Source organism: Arvicola amphibius, chromosome 4, assembly GCF_903992535.2.
Source record: "Arvicola amphibius chromosome 4, mArvAmp1.2, whole genome shotgun sequence".
NCBI classification, from domain to species: Eukaryota; Metazoa; Chordata; class Mammalia; order Rodentia; family Cricetidae; genus Arvicola; species Arvicola amphibius.
The window spans coordinates 90,587,781-90,612,672 of NC_052050.1; the positions used below are offsets into that span (position 1 = coordinate 90,587,781).

Here is a 24,892-nt window from a genome sequence, read left to right on the forward strand (position 1 = left end):
AACAGACACAACAAGGCAAGAACTATTTTCAAACACAACATTGAATGCTTATTCTTTAGGGGAAAAAAGGCTATGCAACTGATTATCTGGTTTACACTTAAAGATTTAGGTGCATTTTGTCAAAATGTGTAGGAAAGAGAATATACAAATTTGTACTTGACAGTGTTATGTAGCTATTTCCTCCGAGATAAAACTTTCCATTTTATGGAAGCCCCTTAAGATAGGATCTTCTGAAGTGAAGTGAAACATGCAATCCTTCAGAGAAGCTACTTAAAGTCTCAGGAAATAAACATCTCAATAGTTTCAGGATGTCCCTGAAACTGACCAGAAGTCTAGAATCCTCCTTTCTCAAGCTTATGTAAACAGTCAGAACTGTTATGAGATGTTCTTAGACATGCTGAGCTGCTCAGAAGGGTTTCAGGCATGCTGAACTTCCTGGAAGAGGCAGAGATCAGCCAACTTGCCTGGAAGAGGGAGACCCCTCTAGTTCCAGTAGATCCAACTTTGAAGGGATCTTTTAGCTTTTGGATGGGGCAGTGCTGCTTGAGAAGGTCCTGAAGGAGGCAGGTTGACTCAATCAGCTCAGACTGATTGAGTTGTCAGACTATCTGCAAATTCTGCAGTGAACTCTTAGATTCCAGCTTTCATGCAACTTTATCCATGTTGGAACGGCTTTGGTGATACAACTGTCTGTCTCATTTCTGCTCCAGTAAGTACTCTCACACCTACACTCCTATAAGTAACCACACAAAACTCATTGTCTTATCAAGTTGGACTTTGGTAGTATTCCTATTTTGGTCTGTCATTGGTTCCCTATCTGGGGTGAGTAGATGTTAGTTAGATTAGTGTAACAGCATGAAAGCTTCAGAATGCCTCTCCCAACCCTACAAACTCTAACCACGGCCAAGTACCATGACTAGATGATAATTTGCATCTCTTTAAATACCTCCCTGCTGGATCTCTACAAATGTAATCATAGTAACTCCACTATCAGGTTGGTTTTCTATTTCCTTTCACTATGAACACTAAGCAAATATGCTAAGACTTTTGTCTGTTTTTGTTGTTGTTGTTTTGTTTTGTTTTTTTTGAGACAGGGTTTCTCTGTTGTAGACCCTGCTGTCCTAGAACTTTGTAGACCAGGCTGGCCTCAAACTCACTGAGATCCACCTGTCTCTACCTCCCAAGTGCTGGGATTAAGGGTGTGCACCACTACCACACAGCCAATTTTTGTCTGCTTAAAGGAAAATGGAAATGCAGTTTTAAGTGTCTCACAGGCCTTGGGGAGTTAGCTATACAGAAGAGGAGGTGGAAAGAGGGTAAACGTCAAAGGGAATGGATGACACCAAGGAAACAGTGAGGACTGACGCAAATGTGACCTCTGAGTGTGTCAGAATGCACAGGCCTTTCCAGGTTCAGGTCAGACAGTGTCCAGCGCTAAGAGGGAAAGTAGACACAGGCATACGCGCCTAACCAAGGACCTCTCTCCAGTTGACATCTGCTTGCAAAGGAAAAATTATTTTTTCCAATGGAGTCTTATTGAGTCTAATTACCACACTTAAGGGTAGGCCTCATGCCCCGTAGTTGATAAAGAACATAAAATGAACTCAATGTATTTTTATATGCTTTTTTTTTTTTTTTGGTCTTACTCGTCTTTTGCTTATATATATATGGTTTTTGATTTTCTGGGTTTTTTTTTGTTTTTGGTTTTGTTTTGTTTTTCCAGACAGGGTTTCCCTGTAGTTTTAGAGCCTGTCCTGGAGCTAGCTCTTGTAGACCAGGCTGGCCTCGAACTCACAGAGATCTGCCTGCCTCTGCCTCCCGAGTGCTGGGATTAAAGGCGTGCGCCACCACCGCCTGGCTTGATTTTCTGTTTTAATATGTTTTGTGTGTATATGTGTCTCTGTGTGTTTATTTGTTTCCTGTACTTTTTCTTTTTTTTAATTCTAATTCATTTGCCATTTTTGTTTGCTTGTTTGTTCTCTAGAGAAAAAGAAAGAAGGAAGAGGGGTGGAGAGGTGGGGAGTGTCTAGGAGGCATTGGAGGATGGAAAAACAGAATGTAGTGTATAAAAAAAATTTCTTTTCAACAATGTTTTGGAGGGGTGCATTTGTTTTGCTTTTCAAGACAGGGTTTCTCTATGTAGTCCTGCCTGTTTAGGAACTTGCTCTGTAGACCACTCTAGCCTGGAACTCAGAGATCCACCGACCTCTGCCTCCTGAGTGCTGTGATTAAAGGTATGTGCCACCATGCAGCTCAATAAAATATTATATACCAATTCTTATACCTATTTATAAAAAGTAATTATAAGTGTCAAAATATACTAGGAAAAATTCATACAACAAAATATTATTAAGTGATAAAGACTCAACAATAATTGGCATTTCCTGTTCAAAGGCTAAGTACATAAGGCTAAGTGCTTTGCAAGAATTAACCCGAGTTTTCCCAATTGCCATGAGAATTTGTAATTAAGAATCACAAAAGGAGAAACTTTGAACAGGAGGCCTGAGAGCAGCAGATGGAGCTTGAATCCACAGCCACAGAGTCTGCCCACTCAGCTATCTTTGTCTCTACCTCTGTTTGAGCTTTTATAGCCCATCTGGGAAATAATTCCCCTGACACATATAAGCTGATACCAATAAAGTGCCATTTCTAAATTATACAAGAAAGATTCAGAGCCAGGCGGTGGTGACACACACCTTTGATCCCAGCACTGGGAGGCAGAGGCAGGTGGTTCTCTGTATATTCGAGGCCAGCCAGGTATACAGAGCAAGTTCTAGGGTAGCTCGGGCTGTCTTAAAGGAAAAAAATAGATTCAGTAATGTTAGCTAGCTATTAATATTATAGCAATTTATGGGGCTGAAGACATGACTCAGTGGTTAACAGCACTGACTGCTCATTGCAGAAGACTCAAGTTCGGTTCCCAGAACTCATATGTCAGCCCACAACTGTTGATAAGTCCAATTCCAGGGGCTCTGATACCCTCTTCTGCCCTCTGCAGGCACTAGGTATGTGATACACACATATGCATGCAGGTAAAACATCCATATGCATAAACAATAAAATATTAAAAATAAAAATATATTAGCAATTTATGAACTAGGCATGGTGGTGCATGCCTATAGTCCTGGTACATGGGAAATGACAGCATAAGGATCAGGAGTTCAAGGCCAGCCTAAGATGCATAGTGAATTTGAAGCCAGCTTGATCTACAAAACAAGATATATAAACACACACACAGGGAAAGTAGCAATTTAATATCTAGAAATGTAGCTGGGCAGTGATGGTGCATGCCTTTAATCCCAGCACTCGGGAGGCAGAGGCAGGTGGATCTCTGTGAGTTCGAGGCCAGCCTGGTCTACAAGAGCTAGTTCCAGGACAGGCTCCAAAGCTACAGAGAAACCCAGTCTCAAAAGACCACCACCAACAAAAATAATAAAGCTTAAAAATTAAATTTTTATTAATTGATCAATTAATTATTTTTTCCCAGTCTTCCTCCTGTTCTCCCAGTCCCTGCTCCTCACCTCCCCCATCCACTCTCCCCTCCCTTCAGAAAAGTGCAGCCCTCCCAGCCATGGCATATCAAGTTGCAGGAAGACTAGGCACCTCCTCTCCTATGGCAAGGCAACCCAGCAAAAGGAAAGGGTCCCAAGAGCAGGCAACAGAGTCAGAAACAGCCTGCACTTTGTCTGCCAGGAGTCCCACAAAAGGACCAAGCCTTATACTTTTAATAGTTATATTTCATTATATGAATTTAGGACAGTGAATATAATCAATCTAATACCATTGCACACTTAAGATGATTCCTAATATGGGTTTGGAGTACATGCCTTCAATCTCAGGACTAGGAAGAAAGAGGCAGGCATATTTCCAAAAAATTATATGCTTATATCTATAATATAATTTATAAATGATATACTTTAATATGGATGGAGAGAAGACACACATGCAAGAGAGACATACAAAAGTGTTGTATGTCTGCACAGGCATGTTCATTGCAGCAAAGTTCCTAATAGCCCAAAGGTTAAAAAAAATCTCAAATGTCATCAGCAGATGAACAGATAAGTAAAATATAGCATACCCAGCAAAAGCAATATTTCTCAGCTATATGAAAGAATGATATATATTACATAATGGGTGAACTTAAAGATCAATATACTAATTAAAGGCATCCAGTCACAAGGACAAATACTGTGGGATCCATTCAGGTGAGGTGCCCAGAACAGCCTAATTCACAGAGATGAGATGTAGATCAGAGGTTACCTGAGCTGTAGGGAGAGGAGAATGCATGAAGTTGCAGTGTGGAAGGAAGTAAACCAGTCTGGAAAGGTAATGAGCACACAACTTTATAAACATACTAATGCCACTGATTCGTATAAGTAAAAATGTTTAAGATTAGGAATTTATGCTATATATGTTGTATCAGAATATAAAAAGTACATTTACAAACATGAATCACAAGCTAAAAATGTGAGATTATAATTATCCTGTTCTGTTATCTATTATTTTCTATGAAAAACATAAAACTTGATTAAAATAGTTATGAAATAGCCCAGGATTCCTCAGGATAAAGAATGCACACATACACAAATGGTGTTTCTGCCACGTACTGTGAATGAGACCAATAAACTCACTACAGCATAGTCTTCAAAGGAAAAGTTGTCTAATCGCCCAGCATGAGCCCTGTATCTGGCAGAAAGCAGTTCCTGAGGAAGCAGATATGAAGCACGGAAGAGTGGTGGTGTTTGGTACTGAGGTGGGGTACCTCTACTTCTTTGCATGCCTGCATTTTAGCTAGTTTACAAATTAAATTTCAGATACTGATTTTGCTTTTGATCTTAGTTAAGAAGCATTTTTTGACTGCTTTTGTAACCCTAATTACATAAAAGCTTAAGTTAAACTTGACACACACCTTTGATTTGGTGCGGCTTGTCAATAGGTCAGGCAGATTCCTATCACCAGCAAAGTCCTGCACCTCGGTGACAGTTCAGAACCAAGACTGAGAGATAAGGTACCTTGGTTGTGAGCACGGAATTTAGAGCCCTCTGCTGGCCACACTGTTACTCGGCTGTGCCAGGGAACAGCATTGTCAGGGCACACAGGAGAATGTCTCTATTCTATGGCTGGAAACTAGTGGTGAGACAGCCAGCATAGCTGAAGACATTGGCACAGGAACCAATCTGGTGCTTGCAGACCTGCATGGCCTAGAAGCCTCTGACATGCCAGAGTGGAATCCAATGAGGGGCACCATTATGGTTTGGGTTAAAAATGTTTGGTTGTCCCTATTGGACCTCTGTGAAATGACTGGCTCAAGAGAGCTCTGACATCGTCAATGGATTAGTTCATTGCTTGGCTGTTGGGAGGCATGGGAAGCTGAGGACACAGCCAGGCATGGGTGTATACCTTTCTAATCCTAGCACCTGGGAGGCAGAGACATGAGCATCAAGGAACCTTCAGTATACAGTAAGTTCAACACTATCCCTATAATCTTAGTACTTAGGAGCCTGACACAAAAGGATTGTAAATTCAAGGCCAGCCTGCCATAAGAAAACCCTGTTGAAGAATACAGTGGGGGGGGGGCGGGAGAGAACTAGGAGGTGAGACCTGGCAGAAGGAAGGGATCCTGGGGGGTATGTTCTTGGGAACCTTATCCTCTCTCTGCTTCCCAGTCTCTACAAGGAGAGCAGCTTTGCTCTGATACATGCCACCACTCATGATATTCAGCCTTAAGCAAAAGCAATGGACGAAGGAATAATGAGGAATAATGTCTGATATCATGAGCCAAAGCGAATCTCTCCTCCTTCAAGTGTATTTTTTTTTTTTTGGAACTTTATTATAGCTATCAAGCACATAGCCACTCTCAACCACTAGCAGATGTGAATCCTGTTACGGCTCTCACTTCTCGTCTCCCGGCCAGACGGCTCCAATTCTTCTTCCCTCCATCCTTGTCACCCTGATGACACATAGCTTACATGATACACATTTCCTTCTCAAAGAGAATAGGAGAAAGCACTTTACCAGTTCCATCTTGCTGTGTAGATCAAGTCCTTCACTACCACATTTATTAGGACACACCAGGATCATCTGGCAAACCACCATGACTGCATATAGTAAACCATAGACTGCATTTAATAAGGTGCATGTACCTTCCAGCAACAGCTTCACAAGAGAGTCCAATGTACTAACTTTTCTGTCTACGTCCAGCTCTGCGCAGGGCAATGGGTCAGATTTGAAGTTTGCAGTCAGTGCCGAGCTAGGGTGGGTCTTACAGAGGGGCCTGTTCCTGAAACAAGGAGCCCAGATCTGTGTGGGGCTGAGCACTGTGCCCTGTGCTGCTTCAGAGAAGAGTAGGATGAAAAGCAGCTGCCACCTTTGTGCCTTGGGAAAATTCCCTCTTCAAAGTTCTTGGGACTCAGACATCAATCCTCTGGCTCTTGAAGCCGGTCTCCTCCCCAGTGATTCATAGGTGCCAAGCCTGCGTCAGCAAGCCTTTGCATGCACCAGGTGGTTTCAGAGTGTCGTCACCAAAGTCAGGGCCAGCTCCTGCACAGTCTTGCCTTCTGCCCAACATCAGAGCCTTTCACTGTGTCCTGTCAAATATGTGCCACCACACTACAAGAAAGATAACTGAAAGTTTCTAACCTTCTTCCAGAGACAAAGAAACCGCTCACACCCATGAGGAAGATCAAGCATATTTATTACTGTACACAAGCAACTGTTTTCCAGTGTGAGAGAGGACAGCAAAGCTGTCTTCCAAGTAGGAAACAGTGGCAACCTAAGAAATAGTTTTACTACATTAGGCAAAATATGTTTTTACACATAATTCTCAAACATTCCATTTTAAAGAGTTAACTTCCTATACTTTAACATATTTTGGAACAAAACATGGTTTTAAGTGTGTCCTTGTCCAACCAGGTTCCTGCTTGCTTCAGTGGGATCTGCAAGCTTACAGGAGAGTATGCTAACTTTCAGTCCAGCCCTTGCTCTATGTGATAAAATCAACTGAGGAAAAAAAGAGATAGCGGGTTAGATTCAAACACTACGTTGTACACAAAGTTGAAAACCAATGGCCACAAAGGGAGAAGTATAAGTTTTTGTTGTTGTTTGGATTTGTGCTTTTCTGAAACAGAAAAGTGTAGCTCTGACTGGCTTCAAACTCATGAGCCTCCTACTTTGGTGTCATGATTGCTGGAATTACAAGTGTACACTGCTGGGCCCAGCTTGGAATCACTTTAAATGGCAACCATTTTTAACTGAAATAAGAGAATTATAGAAAATATTTTATTGCTGGGCAGTGGTGGTGCATACCTTTAATCCCAGCACTCGGGGGCACAGGCAGGCAGATCTTTGTGAATTCAAGGCCAGCCTGGTCTACAAGAGTTAGTTCCAGGTCAGGTTCCAAAGCTACAGAAAAACTCTATCTCGAAAAACTAAAAACCAAAACGAAACAGAAAATATTTCATCTTTTTTCTTTTTGGTTTTTCAAGACAGGGTTTCTCTGTAGTTTTGGAGTCTGTCCTGGAACTAGCTCTTGTAGACCAGGCTGACCTCGAACACAGAGATCCACCTACCTCTGCCTCCCAAGTGCTGGGAATAAAGATGTGTGCCACCAATGCCCGGTGAAAATATTTCATCTTTATAGACAGTTTTGTTTTGGATTTAAGACAGAGTCTCATATAACCCAGAATAACATCAAACTCCCTATACTGTTGAAAATGAACTGGAATTTCTGGTATTTCTGCCTCTGCCTCCCAGGTATTAAGATTTCCTAGCTGGCATACTTGATCAAATTGTCAAATAATAATTCTTACATTTATATTTTTGCCTATTTGAGATAGGGTTTTATGATTGCCATTTCATGTGCTGGTCTCTAACTCCTGGTCTCAAGCAATGCTCCTACCTTACTTTCCCAAGTAGATACAGGCTTAAGGCACTGCACCTGGCTCACAGACTCTGGTCTTCATCATATATCTTGTGTACTATAACCATGTTATATCTGCTCAAAATATATCATGAGTCCAATTTAAATGTCATTTAGAGTCCAAGTATATGGGTTACTGGTAGAGTCTTGACTATGGGGCCCCATCACTAGTCCATAAACTCATAAAAGTTCATGCTTGTAATCCCAGTAATTGGAAGATTGAGGCAAGAGGGTAGCCTAGAATTTGAAACTAGTCAGTAATGAAGTCCAAGCCCAGAGGGAAACCCTATCTCAAAAGAAACAAAACAAAACAAATACATTTTTACATGTATGTGTATTTTGCTTGCATGCATATCTGTACATCACTTGCATGGCTGTTGCTCTCAAAGTCCAGAAGAAGATACTGGATCCCCTGCAATTGGAGTTAAAGTCTGTTGTGAGCCCTATGTGGGTGCTAGGAATGAACTCAGGTCCTCTGGAAGAGTAGCCAATACAGATACTATTTCGAGACAGGGTTTCTCTGTAGCTTTGGAGCCTGTCCTGGAACTAGCTCTTGTAGACCAGGCTAGTCTCGAATTCACAGAGATCCGCCTGCCTCTGCCTCCCGAGTGCTGGAATTAAAGGCATGTGCCACCACCTCATGTGTGTTCTTATGAAGATAGAACAGAACATTTTGTGAGTCCATATGAATGTGGGGAGGTGTAGAGTACTAACTTCTCTCCTAAGTCTGAGACCAATGGTTACTACAACCTGAAAACTAAGTTCTAGAAATACTGGCGAGGCCATTGCTGACTCCATATCTGCAATCTATTCAGATTAACTTTGAGGTTACTAGAGAAAGACCATCTGCAAATAGTACAGCTGCCTTTGAGTCCATGGTGGAGTAGAAACAGCATCCACAAAGACCGCAGAAGGGTCATTAGAGTTATATCAAAGTGCTGACACTCCTATTCCATTCTCTGCCATTTGCAGAGTTTGTATAGTATGAGGACAGCATTGCTCTGAGCACTAATACATGTATGCTCATGAACATGTTTGTACATCTCCTCAATATTAAATTCTAATAGAATAAATATCCAAATACAAACTGGAACTCAGTACCTAAGGATTACAACAGAAAATACTAAAAGCATAGAAGGAAGGAACACTGGCTTTTGTCCTCGCACCAGTGACCTGGACAAGAGCCAAGAATTTGTCACACACTCTCCCGCCTTCCCTAGTTCCGATACTAAGATCCCCTTATCCTCTAACATTGGAGAGCGTCTCAGGAGTCAGCACTGGCCCTTCACAGTTGTAGGCTCACATAACTCTACAGGCTGGGTGAAATGAACGCACATCTGGGGATTGCACAGGCTACAATAAGGAAAGGTGAAACTGGAGTTCACACCACAGCTATGTCAGCTGAGATGCAAGACACTGAACTGCTATTTAACAGCCCTCTCACTCCTCAAAGAGCAGTGCCACACAGACAGGCAGGAGTGGAGACAGCCCAATCTTTGCTGCCTTGTCTTAAATTTGTCATTAAAGGGCATTTTCCTCACTAGCCTACTTGGTGTCATTGCTAATTCCTTTTATTCTATGACTATTTCCATTGTTTCCATGACAGCCAAAACCTTTTGCACATCTGGAATTGAGAATTATTAATGGAAACACACTCCTGAGCTGGGTGGGGTGCTGCTTGGTGGTAGAGCACTTGTTTAGCATATGAAAGGGCCTTGGTTTTAGCCTCAGCTCTGAAAAGAAAAATCCCCATGAAGATTTTTTATTGCTTAAATTTATAAAAAAAAACCCCACCACTTTAAAAATACTCACTTTTAAATAAATTTTGCTTCTTTCCAAAAGAAACTGCCACTTCAGTTTTGTTCTCTGTTCATTTGTCATTGCAAGAAACTCATTTGTCTGGTTAAAAAAAAGGATCAAATAAGTATTTCTGAAGTAGACATGGATAACATTTGACCACACTGTGAAACACATTTGCTCACTAGAAATGGAGTTGTACTCACGGCATTGCAGCTCAGTTCTTTTGATAGGGAATAAAGCATGAAAACTATCACCAGAATCACTAAAGCTCATCAACGGTTCAGCAGCAAAAATTCTTCCCAATAAATTGGCTCAGAATTTTGAGCCAAAATTTAATGGTAAGATTTTTTGAGACAGGGTTTCTCTGTAGCTTTGGAGCCTGACCTGAAAATAGCTCTTGTAGATCAGACTAGCCTCGAACTCACAGAGATCCACCTGCCTCTGCCTCCTGAGTTCTGGGATTAAAGGCATGTGCCACCACCAGCTGGCCTCTTATTCTTTTTTTTTTTTGAGATAGGATTTCATATAGCCCAGGATCTCCTACAGACTCACTATGTACCCAAGAATGGCCTTTAACTCATGATCCCCTTGCCTCCATCTCATAAGTGCTGAGATTACAGATATGCACCACCATGCTCAGCTGTGACCTGGTTTTAACAAATGTCTGCCAGTCTCCATGTATCTGTTGCTGTCTGTACTGCAGAACCAGGACAAAATGTGAACTAGGTATATAGCTGGGGAGAAGAGATATGGCCAATCCAGACTCCTACAACAGCCAATGCATGCCAGATCAATATCTCCAATATGTTTTTACCCTTATAACTGACTATATAAAATGTCATATTTAAGCTAGTTGGTGGTGGCACACACCTTTAATCTCAGTACTCTGATGGCAGAGGCAGGTGAATCTCTGTGAGTTTGAGGCTAAGCCTGGTCTATACAGTGAGTTCCAGGACAGCCAGAGTTACACAGAGAAATCCTGTCTCAAAACCATAAAAAAAAGACCAGTCTAAACTGCATAGACTGATGAATATCTTAAATATCACCATAGAACCTTCATCCAGCAACTGATGGAAACAGAGGCAGAGACCCACATCAGAGCACTGGACTGAGCTCCAGTGTCCAGTTGAAGAGTGGGAGGAATAAGAATATGAGCAAAGGGGTCAAGACCATGATGGGGACACCCACTGAAACAGTCTGCCTGAGCTAATGGGAGCTCACCAACACCAGCTGGACTGGGAAGGAACAAGCATAGGACCAAACTAGTCCCTTTGAATATGATTGACAGTTGCATGGCTGGGGCAGTCTGAGGGGCCACTGGCAGTGGCACCAGGATTTATCCCTACTGCATGTACTGGCTTTGGGGAACCTAGTCTCTTTGGATGGATTCCTTGCTAAGCCTAGATATGGTAGGGAGGGCCTTGGACCTTCCCCAAAGCAATGTGCCTTGCCCTCTCTGGGGAGTGGATCGGGGGTGGGGTGGGGAGTAAGTGGAGGGAGTGGAAGGAGGGGAGGGAGTGGGAACTTGGATTGGTATGTATAATGAAAAAAGATGGTTTGTTTTCTTTTTTTTAAAAAAAAGAAAATTTTTTTTTTTTTTTTTTGGTTTTTCGAGACAGGGTTTCTCTGTGGCTTTGGAGCCTGCCCTGGAACTAGCTCTTGTAGACCAGGCTGGTCTCGAACTCACAGAGATCCGCCTGCCTCTGCCTCCCGAGTGCTGGGATTAAAGGCGTGCGCCACCACCGCCCGGCAAAAAGAAAAATTTTTAAATATGTATGTTTAAACCAAGAGGGCTTTCCCCCAAGATTTCTATTAAGTGATTAGTTTCTACCAAATGTTCAACAAAATAATCTAGCTTTTTTTTTTTGGTTTTGGTTTTTCATGACAGGGTTTCTCTGTAGCTTTGGAGCCTGTCCTAGAACTATCTCTTGTAGACCAGGCTGGCCTCAAACTCACAGAGATCCGCCTGCCTCTGCCTCCTGAGTACTGGGATTAAAGGCGTGCGCCACCACCGTCCAGCAATAATCTATAGTTTTAAGAAGGAATATACAAGAGGATTAGAAATATTTGTATATATTTCTTATTTTCTGATATTTACCGTGCAACCCAAAGTTTCCTCAGCGATACTTCCGGTGAGACTGCAGGAATGGAGTGTTCCAGTGTGGTCAGTAAGATCAACCAATAGATCAAAACTGAGAAAAAGTGACTTAAGTCTGGAAGAATCTTTGTTACAAATTGTACAAGTGTTGGAAGCTTCATTTACAATATAACCACAGCTGGAACTGAAAAGAAACAAAGGTTTTTCAAAAGATAGTGACAAATTTGATCTCTAGTAGTATTATCTCTTTAACATTCTAATAACATTATAAAATGTTCTAAAATCCCAGAGGTTAGTATCTTTACTATGAAACTAGATCCACAAACCCATACTGTACCAAAACTATATAGAACATACATATACAATGTAAATCTGGGACTTGGATGAGATAATCAGACAGATGAATTCACTATCCTGACTGAAAAAAAAGGCATAATATCTTGCAAAATGTAACTTCTGGAGTGCATTAGGAAGAGGGTAAGAAAGTTCTCTCTGTCCTTTTGTTTGTTGTTGTTGTTTGTTTTGTTTCTTGAGACAGAGTTTCTCTGTGTAGCTTCGGAGCCTGTCCTGGAACTCGCTTGACAGACCAGGCTGGCCTTGAACTCATTGAGATCCGTTTGCCTCTCCTTCCTCAGTGCTGGGGTTAAAAGCCTGCGCCACCACCACCCAGCTGTCCTTTTGTTTGTATTGGTTGAGAGTTGTTTTCTGCTTTTTAGACAGGGTCTCATGTAGCACAAGCTAGCTTTGAATTCATGATTTTCCTGCTTCCATCTCCCAAGCATTAAGATTTTAGAAGGGTACCATTACACCAGGTTCTATCTCTATACTTTAAAACTTTTTTTTTTATTTTAAATTTGAATTTTCAGTGGACTACATTCAGGCAAATGTATGCTTCAATGCTGAACCTGTTTCTAGTGTCTGTCTTTTTTAAAAAATAATTTATTTAACTTTATTTTATGTGGATTGGTGTGAAGGTATCAGATCCCCAGAAACTGGAGTTACAGACAGTTGTTAGCTGTCACGTGGGTGCTGGGAATTGAACCCAGGTCCTCTGGAAGAACAGCCTCTTAACCGCTGAGCCATCTCTCCAGCCCCCTACTTTAAAACTTTTATTTATTTGCCCCAGATACTGAGTCGCCAAGGACCTAGCTGCCTCCCCCTCGAGCCCTCTTGCTTCTTGATGCTCTATTCCCCATGTCCCCACTTCTCCCAAAGCCGCCTTCCACAGGCCATTTCAACTGAGGTTCTCTCCTTTCAGATAACTCTGACTTGTGTCAAATTGACATAAAACTATCCAGCACAGAATATATTTTGTCATGGAAACCTTTAATTATGGTTTATTTCTATGAAAACTTCTTTCATACAACCACTGTTAGGGCAAAGTTATTTTGTACAAACATGAACTTGTTAAAAACAGTGTCTACTTACCATCTATTTCTAACCACTTTGGTAGTTTCATCATCAATGTTCAGTGTAGAAATGTAAGCATAGAGGATGCCATAGAAAGGATCAGCTTTTCCTTCACTTCTCAAAGCTTTTACTTTTAACTGTTCCACTGTATAGACATCAACTATTGTGTTTACTAAAAATAAAAACAAGTATTACAATTCTATATATGTTCTCAAATATAACAAAAGCTTACATCCCAATACAAAAGCAACAAAATTCAAGGAAGACATTTAAGTTGTTAAGAACAACACTCTATTAGCTATATTAAATGTGTCTATATAATGGATTTGAACATCACAAAATAAGAAAAGGAATGAGAAATTAAGTCTTCACTGAATAAAGAATTTCTAATTATCAAATGATAGCATTAAAAAAGTAAGAAGAGACAGGTCACTTCAGCCACCAGAACTCTATATTGGTGTTTAGCCCAATTATCATTATCAGAGAGGCTTCCTCCAGGAGCTGATTGGAGCAGATGTAGAGACATACACCCAAACAATAGGCAGAGCTCTGGGAACCCTGCCGAAGAGAGGGAACAAAGATTATAGGAGCCAGAGGGGTCAAGGACATCAGGAGAACACAGCTCACAGAATCAACTAAGCAGGGCTCATAGGGGCTCACAGAGACTGAAGTCTGTATGCGTCTGCACTAGGTCCTCTGCATACATGCTATGGTTGTTTGTTTAGCTTGGGGTGTTTGTGGGATTTCCTAAGTCTAGGAGTGAGGTGTGTATGACTCTTTTGCCTTCTCTTGTGATTATTTTCCTCCTACTGGGTTGCCTTGTCCAGTCTTGATATAATATGAGGGTTTGTGCCTAGTCTTATTGCACATCATTAGGCCATGTTCAGTCGATATCACTGGGAAGTCTGAAAGGAAAAAGAGGAGCAGTAGACCTGGGGGAGAGGAAGAGTGAGGGGATGGGGAGGGAGGGAGGCTGTGGCTGGGATGTATTGTATGAGAGAAGAATAAATAAATTTATAAAGCTAAGAAGGTAGGCAGGCAGTGGTGGTGCACACGCCCTTGGTCCCAGCACTTGGGAAGCAGAGACAGGCGGCTCTCCATGAGTTCCAGGCTAACCTGGTCTACAGAGCAAGTTCTAAGACAGGCTCCAAAGCTACAGAGAAACCCTGTTTCAAAAAAAAACAAATAAACAAACAAAACTAAGGAGAGTGGGGCATGGAGACTCATCCAGAACATCTGGATTACACATTTGCATATATGTATACATATATGGATTGAACTCAGGATCTCATAAATACAAGACTTTCTGCCAAATTTTGTGAGCATTGCACTTGCCTGAGGAAAGACTCATTAGCTCTCTCAGATTGGCTAATATTTTTTTATTTGCATTGGTGTTCTGCCTGCATGTATGTCTGTGTGAGGGTATCAGATCTTGGAGTTGCAGACAGTTGTGAGCTACCATGTGGGTGCTGGGAACTGAACCTGGGTCTTCTGGAAGAAGACCAGCCAGTACTCTCAAATGCTGAGCCATCTCTTCAGCCCCCAGACTGGATGATAAGCTCCCCTGTTAAAAAATTAGGGGCTGGAGAAACAACTCAGTGGTTAAGAGCACTAGCTACTCTTGAAGAAGACCTAGGTTCAATTCTCAATACCTACATGGTTACTCACAATCATCTGTAACTCCAGTTCTAAGGGATTCAACACCCTCTTGTGGCTTCCACGGGTACACATAGTACACAAACATATATGTAGGTAAAACTCCCATGCATATAAAATAAATTAAAAATTTTAATGTCAGGTGTGATGACTCACACTTTTTTTTTTTGAGACAGGGTTTACCTGTAGTTTCTAGAGCCTGTCCTGGAACTAGCTCTTGTAGACCAGGCTGGCCTCGAACTCAGAGATCCACCTGCCTCTGCCTCCCGAGTGCTGGGATTAAAGGCGTGCGCCACCACCGCCCGGCAATGACTCACACTTTTAATCCCAGCACTAGGAAGGCAGAGGCAGGCAGATATCAGCCTAGTATACATAGTGAGCTATAGGTCAGCCAGGGCTACATAGTGAGACCCAGTCTCAGAAAAAGATTACAACAAAAGAAATCAAAAGAGGAGCTAGGAATATAATTCAGCAAACAACAATTGGTTAGAATGCATGACCCCAAGAGTGAAAAGTCATCTCTCTCACCCTCTCTTTCTCATCTAGACAGTCACTTACCGTTTATGGATTCTTTCAAATAACTGTCAATTTCATCAGCCACATTTGTTTCTTTATTTTCTCTTATATAATTCAGAAGGATATTGGCTTCTGGTGTATCTTAAATTAAAAATGCATAATAAGGAAAGAGTCAAACAATTATCTTTTAAATTACTATAAAACATCTAAAATTATCTTAATTGTAAAACATGATACCACATAAGATCATAATCCAATAGAATTATCATTAAGCCATTAACACTGTAAGGCAAAATGAATCAACATGAAAAGATGCTGTAACTGTGCTAGTGAAAAGAACAGCCTTACAAAAATGTGGTATTAAGACTTGTTTGTTTTTTGTTTTTTTGAGACAGGGTTTCTCTGTGTAACAGCCCTGACTGTCCTGGAACTTACTCTGTAGACCAGGCTGGCCTCTAACTCACAGAGATCCTCCTGCCTCTGCCTCCCAAAGGTGTGTGCCACCACCGCTCAGTCTTTTAAACTGAAAAACATTACTATATAATATTGTCTGAAAGACTAGATGTGGCAAAATTATTATTTCTAGGTAATATGATTATAAATTATTTGCATGTTCATTTTTCATTATTTTATTAATTTTGTTAATTAAAAATTAATTTTAGGGCCCCAACTGCCATACCAACTCCAGTGTTGTCTGTGTGACATGATATATGTCATTATGCCAGATGGGAGCTACGTGTCCCATGGGACTAGGCTTCCTGGAGGTCAATGGCAGACAGCCCGGTATTGGCTGCCCTTGGGGCATAGACAGGTTTCTCGATTAGCTGGCTATGCGGGATATGAGATTTGCACAATTTCTTTCATAATAATGATAGTCTTTATATATACAAGACAAGGATCATTCTCTTCAGGAACAGCTTTGAGATAGGGAAGCACAGTATGGGAATGTATGAGACTACAGCAGAACCTTTGTCATACACGGGAAGTATGATGAGCAAGGGAATAGATGGGTTAATGTTGATGGGCAAAGACTGTTGTATTATACTTTGAACTTTATGAATAGGCTTGCTAGATCCCAACCCCCATGGTGTCTGCTGCATAAGAAGGTACTAAAAAGTATATCTCCACAGGTGCAGAGAACTGATTAGGCATATTTGGTCACTAGATGAGATAAAGAAAGGGTTAGAAAAAGGAAGGGCCATGATAGCGATAATGAGACAGAAACTCTCTATTCATAAGATGAAATCACTTGTCTGAGGTTTAAGTTCCCAAGGACAGGATTTCCTTTTTTAAAGATGTTTTATGTCTAACACCTGTCCCTGATAATGTGACTAAAAGAAGCTTTCACACTGTGCCAACTGATGGATGACACATGACCTTCTGATATGTTCTTTGTTTGAATACTATATAATGAAAACATGAATTTAGTAAAATTGCAGCAGATTCCAACCACTCTTTTTTTTTTTTTTTTTGGTTTTTCAAGACAGGGTTTCCCTGTAGTTTCTAGAGCCTGTCCTGGAGCTTGCTCTTGTAGACCAGGCTGGCCTCGAACTCAGAGATCCGCCTGCCTCTGCCTCCCGAGTGCTGGGATTAAAGGCGTGCGCCACCACCGCCCGGCTCCAACCACTCTTTTGTGTATTGTGTCTGTCTGTCATTCGCTGAACTTGTGCCTTCCTGTGTACCAAGACCCTGCTTCTCCCACGGTCTGAGTGGCTCCCCTGAGCTGGTCCGTGGTAGGTGGCGCCCGAACAGGGACCTTGGACGGTAATTCCTCTCTTTTCTTTTCAAGGTAACGAGCAGGCTCTTGCCAGGAATCTGCAGTTCCGCCGATAAAGGATCATCGGTTAAGTAGTGCAAGTAATCTTGAGGTAAACCATGGGGCTCATTAAGTCAAAGCAGAAAAGAAAGTTTTACTTAGTATTTAAACATATAATGGCAAGTAGAGGACTGAGAATATCAGAGCAGTCTTTGGGAGATTTCTTCACAGACATGCTCCTTAAACAATTGGCATGGGAAAATGCCAATGCTCTATGCCAGGACCTTATAAGGCCCATCAGAAAGACAGGAACCATACAGGGCTACATTAAAGCCTGTACAGATGCCTCACCAGCCATAGTCCTAGGGATGGCCTATGCTGAAGGAATGAAGGGACGGAAGTTCAGCGCCTATGTTAAGAAAACCTACTGAGGAGGTCAAAGAACCCCTCAGCTCCCACTTGTTATAAATGTGGGGAATCAGGTCATGTACAAAAGAATTGCCCTGGGGAAAGGAAGGAGGGCAAAAGAGGCCCTCCCCCAGGTAACTGTCCAAGATGTCAAAAAGGAAGACATTGGAAAAATGAATGTAAATCCAAGTTCCATAAGGATGGAACGCTCTTAGATAAGAGTAAAAATAAAAATTAAAATTAAAAATATAAAACAAATATAGTATATTTTTTATAGTAATATAAATATAGTAGGCAAATATAAAACAAAAAGTCTGAGATCATGGTCAGAGAAAAGTTAACAAAAAACTTTTTAAAAAAAGCATTGACAAGCCAGGCGCTGGTGGCGCACGCCTTTAATCCCAGCACTCGGGAGGCAGAGGCAGACGGATCTCTGTGAGTTCGAGGCCAGCCTGGTCTACAAGAGCTAGTTTCAGGACAGGATCTAAAAAGCTACAGAGAAACCCTGTCTCGAAAACCCCCCCAAAAATAAATAAATAAATAAATAAATAAATAAATAGCATTGACAGCTTAGAACACTCTCTGTGCCTCTTTTCTCTTCTGAGCTAAGTTCTTCACTGTGATAACACTCAAGGTCTCTTCTGCTGGCCAGCAGTTTCCTCTCTTAACTCTTTCCTGTCCTGATACAGCTTATAAAAGGTTTTAAATTATACCAACCTGTAACTTTAAAAAACATTAATTTAAAAATAAATGTCAAAGATGCATTATGTTTAAAAATGCTTTTGTTTCCACAAAACAAACAAACAAACAAACAAATAAATAAATAAAATATATGGGTTACAAGTACTTATCACTTTTGATTAAGATACATATTTCTACTTTTGTGTTATGCAATATTCTGCTGGATAAAATCACAGAAAAAAACTTTGATAACAATTTACATATTGTCAAAAAATTTTTTAAAAAGGTTTTTATAATGCCTAAAAAACAATTAAAGGTGTGAGTCACCAGGCCCGGCTCCTTGGCTAGATGTAAAAAAAAAAACGTTTGTTTTGTTTTGTTTTTCAATACAGGGTTTCTGTATAGCTTTAGAGCCTGTCCTTGAACTCACTCTGTAAACCAGGCTGGCCTGAAACTCAGAGAGAGCTGACTGCCTCTTCCTCCCAAATGCTGGGATTAAAGGCGTGCGCCATCACCACCCAGCTAAAATTGTTTCTTAATGTTATTTTAAAGATTTGTTCCTCAAATTAAGAATGAGTTTTCTCAAGAGTAGTTAGATGGCATGTCATAAGGCAAGAAAATCACTTTGAAAGGGTCTTCACAGGATTCTAATGCTTTTCAGTCCCAAGACCCCAGCCTCCAACATGACGACTCTCTTTTGTTGCAGAATCCACTACTTGTGCTGACAGTACCCAAACTTCTCTAACTTCTTGGGATGGAGGAGTTTTTCCTCCTGCTCCCATTACATATGTCCTATCACTATTCTTTCTCAAATTGAGGGTGGATTCCTCATGAACAAGGGTTATGCTTTTTCATTGTGTCTTCCAATATCCAGCATCCATCTGACCCTCCACTGTCTCCTGTTTTGTTCTAAAAAAGATTGACGCTATCTATATAGTTGGTGCATAAAAAGCATTCTATGGCCAGGGGTGGTGGTGCACGCCTTTAATCCCAGCACTAGGGAGGCAGAGGCAGGAGGATCTCTAAAATCAAGGCCAGCCTGATCTACAGGGTGAGTTCCAGGACAGCCAGGACTGTTTCACAGAGAAAGCCTGTCTCAAACTTGCCCCCTCCCCCCGCCAAGAGCATCCTATGAGTATTTGTGAATTAATGGGTGGGTGAATGAATGTTTTTGAAGTTCTAACAGAACTACTGGACATTGAAGGGGAGGAACTGCTAAGAGGGCTGTAGCAATCAAATCAGTGGACAACTTAAAGAACATGGCTCAGACTGTCCATAGAGAAGACAGAATTCCCTCTCACTCTAATGAATACTCTCAAGGCAGGAAAATCATAAGGAAAAAGTTACATGTTATCTGTGATAAATATCTAAGCCATTTCTACAAGGTAGGTAGGTATGACCCAGGAGATTAAAATATGTCTGATTTAAAACAACCAGCCAAGTTTAAACATCTTTATAAATATTCTGCTAAATTTAAGCCCTTGACAAAGTAAATTCAAGAACTGTGTTGTACAACATAGTGTCTATTGCTAATAATACCACATAATAGAATAGTATACTACATCAAATTATTAAATTTGTGAGTTCCAGGCCAGTGAGTGCTACACAGTAAGACCTTGTCTCAAAGTAACAATAAGATTTTTAATTATATGCACATATATGTGTCTGTACAGGGTATAGCATATGTGTGTAGGTGCCCACAGAGGTCAGAAGAGGGTGTAACATCCCCTTGGAGTTACAGGTGTTTGTAGGGTGCTGGGAACCAAACTCAAGTGTACACTCCTCAGGCTGCATTCCTAAATAACACTAATAATGTATTTTGTGTTTTTACCACAAAAATGTGAATACTGTGTCATGATTTGGGTATAAAATGACCCCAATGCCTCATTTGTTGCAGGATTAGTCCCAAGATAGTGACATTATTATTTTTTCTTTTTTTGATAGTGACATTATTAAGAGGTGATTAATTCCTAAGAGCCCTGACCTCATCAATACATCCATCTATTGTTGAATTCATTGCTTAATAAATATTAGGAGGTGGGACCTGGTTAGAGAAAATTGTTAGGGATGTGTCTCCCCCTTACCTCAACATTCCTCAGCTATCTTCAGTAAAAAGCTTTTTAAAATGTAACCTACAGTTTGATTCTTAAATGCATTGTACAAATATTGGCATATGTTCATGATCACTTCCAAAAGAATGAAAAACAGAAAGTATTTTACCTGGATTAGTTGTGATAATGGTTTTTGAGATTACTGTGGCTGCCATGCAATTCTGAAATTTGTTAAAATTTATTCTTACATCTGAGGCAAATATTACTGTTTTGGAGAGAAACCATTTTTAAAGTTAATATATGAGGGATGAAAATGATAAATATTTTCAACACAATCATAAAATTAAAGACCTGTTTCTCGTGCCATCCAGCTCTGTGCAAGTAGAATGGATTCATTATCCCAACTGCATTTGTTTAAAAGGAAGTGAAACAAAGTGAATACATTAAAAAAATCTGGCTGTGATGTATTAACACCCCCCTTAAAAGAACCTCCCAAACATAAAAAAACAAAAACTGCCTTAGTGACTGGGGTTAGCAATTTCCAGGTAACCAAAGAGGTTAAGACGTTGTACTTTAAATTTTCTAATCTATTACTACTATGTGTATTTGTGTACACACACGCACACCCACATGTGTGCACTCCAGCTACAACATACACATGGAGGTCAGAGGACAACCTCATGGAGTCTGTTTTCTCCTTCCACCTTTATGTGGACTCTGGGGATCAAACTTGGATTTCCAGGTTTGCTGGGAAAGTATCTTTACTAGCCAAGTCATCCCCAAGGCCCAAGACATACGTAACACCTATGCAAAGAAGTTGGTTTTCAGCATATGCTAATCTTTAACATCTACTCCACAAGTCCTTTAATTGCCCAATACTTGGTTACTTAGAACTGAAGGATTCAAGATCTAAAATCTTCAATGTTGAGCCTTCTAACCATTACAGTTGTGTCTCCCAAATGGATACATAGTTCAGGGGACTTGATAGGTAATGGTGCTTGCAGGCAGAGATATTAGGAAGGACTTTAGAGTATAGCCTATTATCCAGGGTACCAGTGAATCTCAAAAAGTTTGATTTGCTCCTAATCAGTGGACCCCAATAAAACATTATTTGTTATAAAGCAGAATAATAAAATTTGTAACAGTGGAGTACCTCTAAGTTATTCTATGCCATCTAAGGTTGCATACGGAAAAATCTCAACCTTCAAGAAAGAAGTTTGTTTTTCAAATGTTGCTTATCACTTATTATGATACCTCTTGATACAACATTTGTTCATAAAATGAAAGTTTTCTGTCTCTGTAATAAGAGCAGGCTATCACAGGGACAGATCTGGGAGATTACCATGTCATTGTGAAAGAAGGCTCTGTTTCATCAAAGAGTTTAACTTCACACCTCTGGCCTTTTCTTCGGTCTGAAGTTGTAAAGTATTTTGGCTCTCCAACCTTAGAAATCGAAGGAAATTATTATTTCTCTCCTACATACATAGAGGTACTTAAATGTAATCAAATAGTTTCCTTTTGACCATGAAATTATAAATATTAACAAGGAAAGGATCAGTAATAAATTATCTACATGTACTTTGTGCCTAAACTAGGTGTACTTAGCTGAACTTATAAATCTGAACACTTTGAAGAGAGAATACAGACATATGTGCTCAAACATGAGACAAATAAAAACTGTTTGTCAAGATACTAGGACAGCCGGCTGTGGTAAAGACAACTATCACTCCAGCACTTGGAAGACTGAGGTAGGATTGCAATTGAGTTCAAGCCCAGCCTGAGCCGCATCAAGATCCTGACTTGAATACATAAAGCTGGGTGTAAGCCGGGCGGTGGTGGCGCACGCCTTTAATCCCAGCACTCGGGAGGCAGAGGCAGGCGGATCTCTGTGAGTTCGAGGCCAGCCTGGTCTACAAGAGCTAGTTCCAGGACAGGCTCTAAAAAAGCTGCAGAGAAACCCTGTCTCGAAAAACCAAAAAAAAAAAAAGCTGGGTGTAGCTTTTTTACTACAAACCTTTACTCCAAGCACTTTAGAGGCAGAAGCAGGTGAAGATCTTTGAGTTTGAGGACAGCCTGGTCTACATAGCAAGTTCCAGGATAGCTAGGACTACACAGAGACAAACTGTCTGAAAAAAGCAAAACAACAACAAAAAGCTAAACAAACAAACAAACGTGCCAGGACAAATGCTCCAGGATAGACCTGCTTGTGACATAAATTTGAAAGGATGTCTCTTCCCAAGGCTTAGCACAGAGTCTGGCATGAAGTTGTTGTGAAAGCTTGCACTCCAACTTCCTAGGCCTCAGTCTCCTGAATATTGATGCCTCCCTTGTCTCCTTCTTGGGGTTAAAAATGTGAGGACCAAATGAGGGAATGCATAGGAAAAGCACTATGATTTGATGTCCAATTCTGCCCACAATGCAGGGAATATATCAAAGAAGTAGAGGTGGACTCAGAGGGTCTTGTGTCTCTGACCAGCAGGGTTTTTCACAAGAATACAAGTGGCTGGATATGGTGGTATACACCTTTAATCACAGCACTCAGGAAACAGAGGCAGGAGAATCTCTGTGACGTCAAGGCCAGCCTGGTACTTAGTGAGACAGTCTCTCAACACATACCGAGAGAGAGAGAGAGAGAGAGAGGGAGAGGGAGGGAGGGAGGGAGGGAGGGGGAGAGGGAGAGGGAGAGGGAGGGAGGGAGGGAGAGAGAGAGAGGAGAGGAGAGCATCATCTCTGGTAGCCTCAAGTGAAGGCCCAAAGACTAGCCATTTGATCCTCTCCTAAGTCACTACCACAGCGGCACTTGTGAGCACTGTGGGAAATATCTAAGAGAAACGCAAAGGTTCCATGAAACAGGACCTACAAGAGAAGGTCAGAAGAAGCAAAGGCCAGAGGATATGAGAGGTCAGCCATAGCAAGGGGAATAGGTAAAATACTGTCTTTGGGGTTGAGAAGTCAAACGGGAATATAAAAAGCATTAAAAAAGTGATATGACATACAAAAGAGGGTGCCATGCTCATGGAGGTGAGGTGAGCTGTTTCTAGGTTTTATATACAAATGAAATCACATTAGAGGATGTCAAGGAAACAACTAAGGGTTGGCTAAAATGGCCTGGAGAGTGATTTTGATTCAAGATTGTCATATAGAGTATCAGATTCTCTATCCTCAACAACAATTTTCTGCATTGCTATATTTTGTGAAGATTTACTTTTTGGGGTGGGGGTGGGAGAAGCATAGAGCCACACTCTAAGTCCTTCAAAGTATACGTTTGAGGTCCACCTTTAAACCTTTTTGCAGTGCCTTTGTCTGTTAATCTGCTAAACTCAGAGCTTGTCACAGTTACTGAAACAGATGCTGATGTAACAGGAGTTGTGAAATACTCCTGACGTCTGTGGGCACTGTCGTCTGCTTCTCACCAGCACTGCCTCAGCAGCCCCCACTGCAGTCTAGGTCTCCTCCACCCTCCTTCACCTCTGAGTCACTCTGAGCACACATATACACAGCTGATTCTTTGACTTGTTTAAAGAACATTAAGGCTGTTCACGTCAATAAGCTTATCCTTTCTATTTATGTTTTTGTTTAACCCAGTATACAAAGCTTTTGTATACCTAATGGATCACTTATAAATACAATACTGAATGATTTTATTCTTTTAGTGATTTACAAATGAAATGTTAATTTACTTATAAAGAGAATTATTATTTTTTAAAGATTTATTTATTACATATACAGTGTTCTGCTTGCATGTATACTTGCAGGCCAGAAGAGGGCACCAGATCTCATTACAGATGGTTGTGAGCCACCATGTGGTTGCTGGGAATTGAACTCAGGACCTCTGGAAGAGCAGTCAGTGCTCTTAACCTCTGAGCCATCTCTCCAGCCCTATTATTATTATTATTATTATTATTATTATTATTATTATTATTATTTTTCAAGACAGGGTTTTGCTGTAGTTTTTAGAGCCTGTCCTGGAACTAGCTCTTGTAGACCAGGCTGGCCTTGAACTCACAGAGATCCGCCTGCCTCTGCCTCCTGAGTGCTAGGATAAAAGGGGTGCGCCACCACTGCCCAGCCCGAGAAATATTATTTTCTTAATTCAACTTACTAACAAGGTAAAGAGGAAACATTGACCCATCTGGTGCTTACTGCATTCCAAACACAAATCAGGTGACAGAGTGCCCTGCCATGGCAGGGAGCTCTGCTGGTTTTAATTAACTTACCGATCTCACAGCTGCAAGCACATTAATAATTCTCCCATCAAGATTGTGTCCATTTGCAACAATGTCAGTCAATGAGTAATAATCTCGAGCTTCTTTAACAGGCAAGTGTATCAAAGAAAGTAACTTGGTATCCACTTCATAAGGGGAGCAAACTTTTACCATTGAGTGACTCTCACTGAGCAGTAGTTTCCAGTTGCTATACGAAAAAAATACAAAAAGTTGGCACATTATTGTTAATTAAAAATACTTTGGTTCACATTAGATTATATAGCTAGGTGTGGTTGTCCACACTTATAATCCCAGCATTTGGGATGCAGGTCTAATTTGCAGAAGAACGAACATATTCAAGGCCACCAAGGTATAGGTAGGGAATTCCAGCCC

General features: G+C 40.9%; 1 protein-coding gene across 1 annotated transcript in view; it reads right to left on the reverse strand.

Moving 5' to 3' along the window:
- Positions 1-6,677: 6,677 nt before the first annotated feature.
- Meiob (meiosis specific with OB-fold) overlaps positions 6,678-24,892 on the reverse strand; it is a 29,225-nt gene continuing 11,010 nt past the window's right edge. Inside the window, exons 5-13 of the mRNA XM_038328142.2 lie at positions 24,512-24,707; positions 21,637-21,737; positions 20,646-20,698; positions 20,464-20,559; positions 15,441-15,539; positions 13,245-13,398; positions 11,817-12,000; positions 9,731-9,817; positions 6,678-6,999 (exon numbers count right to left, since the gene is read on the reverse strand). Coding sequence (XP_038184070.1) covers positions 6,889-6,999; positions 9,731-9,817; positions 11,817-12,000; positions 13,245-13,398; positions 15,441-15,539; positions 20,464-20,559; positions 20,646-20,698; positions 21,637-21,737; positions 24,512-24,707 — 1,081 coding nt within the window. The 3' untranslated portion in view covers positions 6,678-6,888. The remainder of the gene's footprint in view (positions 7,000-9,730; positions 9,818-11,816; positions 12,001-13,244; positions 13,399-15,440; positions 15,540-20,463; positions 20,560-20,645; positions 20,699-21,636; positions 21,738-24,511; positions 24,708-24,892) is intronic.